At 36.9% G+C, this 5,507-nt stretch overlaps 2 protein-coding genes across 3 annotated transcripts in view; one reads left to right on the forward strand and one right to left on the reverse strand.

Annotated features, from left to right (window-relative positions):
* The window catches only part of zbtb24 (zinc finger and BTB domain containing 24), a 6,619-nt gene extending 1,893 nt beyond the window's left edge, over window positions 1-4,726 (reverse strand). The window contains exons 1-5 of the mRNA XM_008291245.1: window positions 3,907-4,726; window positions 2,709-2,876; window positions 1,142-1,225; window positions 968-1,051; window positions 810-891 (exon numbers count right to left, since the gene is read on the reverse strand). Of these exons, the coding sequence (XP_008289467.1) occupies window positions 810-891; window positions 968-1,051; window positions 1,142-1,225; window positions 2,709-2,876; window positions 3,907-4,714 (1,226 nt within the window). The 5' untranslated portion in view covers window positions 4,715-4,726. The remainder of the gene's footprint in view (window positions 1-809; window positions 892-967; window positions 1,052-1,141; window positions 1,226-2,708; window positions 2,877-3,906) is intronic.
* Window positions 2,800-5,507, forward strand: part of ddo (D-aspartate oxidase) — an 18,656-nt gene continuing 15,948 nt past the window's right edge. Inside the window, exon 1 of one of the 2 annotated variants that reach the window (XM_008291241.1) lies at window positions 2,800-2,893. The gene's annotated coding sequence lies outside the window, so the exon portion shown is untranslated. The remainder of the gene's footprint in view (window positions 2,894-5,507) is intronic. The other variant, XM_008291243.1, reaches the window with a different exon arrangement.

Raw genomic sequence — 5,507 nt, forward strand, 5'->3', positions numbered from 1 at the left:
CAAAAGACAAAATCCAGATCTACAAAACAAATGATTTGACTGCAGCTTATAAACTTTGATTCTGTGTGTGACCGCTCACAAAAGTGCATTGATTTACTGTTAGATTGTGATCGATCCTGTCTCCATGCAGGGCAGGGATCTCCAACTCCGGTCCTCGTCAGCTACTGTCCTGCAGGTTTTAGACGTTTCCGTACTGCAACACACCGGACTCAAACTAATGGATCATTAACAGACTTGTGTAGAAGCTGTTGAAGATCCATTAATTTGAATCCGGTGTGTTGCAGTACAGAAACGTCTAAAACCTGCAGGACAGTAGCTCACGAGGACCGGAGTTGGAGATCCTTGATGAAGAGGAAAATTATGAATAACTAACCTGCTGATAATCCACATGTGGAAAAAGATGTAGATCCTTCTGCTGTCTGATGCTGCAGGTATGTACCACACTCAGAGGAAAGACGACTACACTCAGCTGGAATCAACAAACTTTAGCTCCTGTTTAGGTTTTGTCAAAAACTATTTTACATTTTTAATTGAGTCTCATTTATCCTCCGTTATAAAGTCTGTCTTCATGTCAAAAAAGGTTTTATTTTCATTGACATGCCAATTTGTAATAACTGCAGAGCAAAGTAAATCATAAAAGTTTTATGTTTGCGGCATAAAAACTGTCTCTTTTGGTCTGTGTGGTGTTTTTGGTCCAATACTGAAATGTGGTAAAAAGCTGCTGCCGGCTTATTAAATGTTTATTTCACCTCTTAACATTAGTGTTTGAATGTTAAACTTGTATCGCATACATAGGTTTCATCACTCACCTGTGAATTCTGATGTGAGTCTGCAGCGTGCTCTTGGCTGTAAAACATTTCCCACAGATCTCACAGGTGAACGGCTTCTCTCCTGTGAGAACAGACACTGTTCATATCATTCACACTATTCATTTGCTAAAAGATGATTTTGAATTGTTTGGTTTTACCTGTATGAGTTCTCAGGTGCTTTTTCAGTTGAGCTGCATCCATAAACTTGTGATGACACTGAGCACATTCTGGTAATGATTTACCTTGAGTTAAACAATAAAGAATACATTATTCAACCTTCAGAGTGACTGGACTGAATGACACGTCTGCTATTGCCGTGTTTTGTTTCCTACCTGTATGAACTCTATAATGGCTTTTAAGTTGCTTCTTCTGAGTGAAGGTCTTTCCACATTTATCACAGTTGAAGGATTTCTCTCCTAAGAAAACAAGTAAAATAGAAAAAACTTGGAGCAGAGAACAAGACACTGACAGACAATAGAATGTGATGGTTAATGGGAATAAACGTTAACAGTTTAAAATTCACCAATATTAGCTCGTCTTCTTAAACAGTAATGATGGGAGAAGGGTAATTATCAGCAAATATATGTTTTTACAGCTAATGTTCAGGAAACTTTACTCACATTTCCTGAGATTTGCTGGCATTTAGTAGTAAGATACTAGGACAACTTTCAAAAAAGGCCTTCATAGTTTGGTATTAATTGTACAAAACAGGAAATGGAAGAAGTGTTAGTCGTGCTGTACTCCGGTTTTAAAGGTCCAGTGGCTAACAAATGTGTCACGTTGCATCATGTTGTTATTTTTCAGTCCTGTCATGCAGATTTATGTATTGAACACTGTTACTTCAGTACAATTTTCAGGTACCTGTACTTTGAGTATTTATCCGACAGCTTTAGGTACTTTAAAGATGAAAATTTTACACAATATTTATATTAACAATCATTTAAAACACAACATTCAGTGGTTTTGAAACGCTTTGGCTTCTCACAAAAAGCAGCGTGTGGTCACATTTTCACATGTCTATAAGCTTCAAGGCTGATTTTTTTCTTTTAAACTTCTCACATGGTTTCATTACAATAAATGTTCAAATGGTCTAATATCTTAGCAACAATCAAACATTTTCAATATCACTTTTTTAGTCTGTTCTCTTGTTTGGAGTCCTCACATTTATCTGCTGTCCTTTTAAACAAAACTTTACATAAAATAGTTAAAACTGCAGCAGCTCTAACAGCAACAAGCTGCCGACACACTGACGCTTCACTATGAATGATCTGACGATGTCGTATGTAATAATATATGAGTCAGAGCGACCAAACAAGTACTTTTACTTTAATACTTTAGATAGATTTTGCCACTTATACTTATGTACTTCTACTTAGGCAGGATTTTTTTTTTAAATTGAGAACTTGTACTTGTGATGTAGTATTTTTATACTGCAGCATTAGTACTTTTAACTCAGTAAATAATCTGAATACTTCTTCCACTGCTGGTATGTTTGTATAAATGTTGAGTCACTGATCATTAAATCAGCTGCAGATTCACCAATATGCAGCGTGACTGTTAATTAAATAAATATTTACTGATTTCCATGTTTATCCACAATATAGCAGCTCAAAGTCCAAAGAATCAAAAATGTTGTTATTTGTTTTACTAAGAAACAGTCAATTTACTATCTTCACTTGCCGACTACATAGTTTTCCTGTTTGTTTAAACTGAAGTATTTCAAGCTTCTTTTCAATAAGTACCGTAACACTTTCCTCATTTCTCATTGAATTAGTGCCAAAATATGCAGAACTTTTGAGGCAATTCTTCTCTGAAAACTGATTTTAGAGAAGCTACCAGGAGATACTAGTTGGAAGCTACCAAACAAGACAAGTGGTAGCTCACTTCATCAGATCCTACCTTCATGGAGGTTCATGTGCTCCTGCAGGGAGTGTTTGGTGGAAAGCGCTTTGGAGCAGATGCTGCAGACGAACGGTTTTTCTCCGGTGTGCATTCGCTGGTGGGCCAGCAGAGTGTGCTTCTGGGTGAAACGCTTCCCACAAACCAGACACTGGAAAGGCTTCTCTCCTGGGACAAAGAAAGAAGTGAGTTAAGTCAGGTGATTTGATATGAGCAGTACAGACATGGGTGATTTGATTTGGCTCCTTCTCCTGATAGGATCAGTCGTCTGTGATGGATGCTGGCTGTTGTTTTTATACATTAAACCCTCATCATGAGACATATTTGCTCTTTTTGAACAATCCAAAAATATGACATACATTGTCAGACATTAGTATATTTACATTTTGGGAAATATTTGAAATAATGGTCAAAACTATAAAAGAAGACCATTCTGTAATAAAATCCCCTTTAACCTCTAGAACACACCGTATAACTCACATAAGTCAATTCAGAGTTGATAAAGTTTGAAACAGACGTTAAACCTAAATTCTCTTCAACAGAGAAATAAAATGAATGTTACAAAAATACCTGACAAGCTTAAAAACACAAAATTATGTATTACATAAATATATCTGACTAATGTAAATATTGAAGCTATTATCCTATAGAATTATATATTATATAGCTATACCTCATTACCATAAATATTAGGATTATGATCCCATAGTATAACATATTATAAAACTATATCTGACTATCTTAAATATTAGGTTTATGATCCTACAGTATAATTTATAATGCAAATATACCTGACTAATGTAAATATTAGGGCTATGATCTTATAGTATTGTATCTAAATATAGTCAACTAATTTAAATATTAAGGCTTTGAAGATACAGTATAATATATTATATAAATATACAAGGGTCATTTAACTATTCAGACTTTGATCCCACAGTATCATATATCAAATCAATATATCTCACTAATTAAAATACTAAGATTACGATCCTACATTAATTATTTTAAATATACCCAACTAATTTAAATATGACACCTATAATGCCACAGTATTATACAAATATATCATACTGATGTACAGATTAAGGCTATGATCTTACAGTATCATTTACTAAATAAATATACGTGACTAACTCTGGAGCTCATGATCCTACAGCATTACTTCTTAAACAAGCGTACCTGACTAACAGATTACCTGTGTGAGTCCTCTGGTGAATCTTTAAAAACAGGGGGTTCTTGAACACCTTTCCACAGTCCTCACACCGTGCCTCAGCGTTTGGGTATTTCCTCCTCCTGCCCCTCTTTCCAGGCTCTTTGCTTCCTGCTGCTGTGTCACTGCCCACCTTGTAGCCCTGATATTTAACCGGTGGCCTGACTTTGCGTTTGCTCTGGCGGCTCTGATGTGCTCTGGGGTCATAATCTGCATCGTCTTTAGGTTGCGACTCTCCATCATCTCCGGCCTGCACGTCCTCTGAGCTGTCACATGCTGCACTTTTACCTTCCTGCTGTATTTCAGGAGCAACTACGTTCTTCTTCGGCCGTCCTCTTTTGCATTTCAACAGATCTGCCACCTCGGCTTTGTCTGTTTTTAATGCTGTGACCTCTGACCTCTTTGTGAGCTCAGAGAGCACTTTGACGAGGTCACTGACTTCCATGAGGTGAGCCGTGGCCAGGAGCTGCTCGGTGGCGCCCTCCTCCACGGAAACCTGAGCGCTGTAGATGAACTCCAGCACTGCAGCAAACATCTTCGCCGCCATGCCGTCCAGCCGGTAGGTGGACTGACGGATCTGATCCTCGGACGTGAACATGAGGGAGAAGTACTCGCTGCTCGCTGCCAGCAGGGCTTTGTGCGCCTTGAAGTGCACGTCCTCTACAACCAGAGTGATGTCGCACAGCAGCTCCCTTTTCCTGAGTTTGTTGAATTTGCTCAGGATGCTCTGTTTGTGTGAGTCTGAGTGAAGGGCTACGAGCGAGGAGGCTGGAGTTGTTGCTTTCTGAGACATCTTCCCCTCAAAATCAAACACATCTGCTCCTGAAAACAATAAAAAGAAAGTGTCAGAACAAGGTAACAGTGCATGAGCATCACGTAAAGGAGCGGCGTGTGTTTAAATTTACAAACTTTAATCAAGTAACTTTTACTGCTTAAGCATGTATGGCTACAGCTGCAAGTACCAAGCATTTTAATTTGTTATTTGTTTAATTTGTTATTCTTTCATTTTCTCATTTAATCAATTAATTGTTAAATTTAAAATTGTAAGAAATTATGGGGGAAAAAAACACCTGGAAAGTTCTCAGAGCCTAAAATAAACAGATATTTTCAGTATGCTGATTTTGTCAAAGTTTGGCCATAACGTCTCAAGCTCAAACATATGATTAGTTTGGTTTTTGATTAACCCATTTTCTTTAAAAATCTGTTTGTTAAAAACAGTAAAAAATAGTAAAAAAAATGTGGATCAGTGTTTACCAAAGCTACAACCCAAAGATATTTCATTTACTGTCAGACGAAGACAGAAAATATTCACATTTAAGAAGCTGACATCAGTGGATTTAGACTTTGTTTCTTACTCTACTTAAACCAATAATCGATTATCAAAATTTTTAATAATCGCAGCTCTACTTAAAATATTCACCTTATTGTCACCAAAGAAGCAGCAAATAGTCACATTTGAGACACTGGAAACAGAAAATGTTGAAATTTCTTGTTGGAAAATCGACTAAAAATGATTAAAGAAATATCAAAATTGCTGCACATTCATTTTATTTTGAATAACTAATCAAAAAGCAGCACTGTTGCCT

The sequence above is a fragment of the Stegastes partitus genome, unplaced genomic scaffold (assembly GCF_000690725.1).
Source record: "Stegastes partitus isolate 25-593 unplaced genomic scaffold, Stegastes_partitus-1.0.2 Scaffold727, whole genome shotgun sequence".
NCBI classification, from domain to species: domain Eukaryota; kingdom Metazoa; phylum Chordata; class Actinopteri; family Pomacentridae; genus Stegastes; species Stegastes partitus.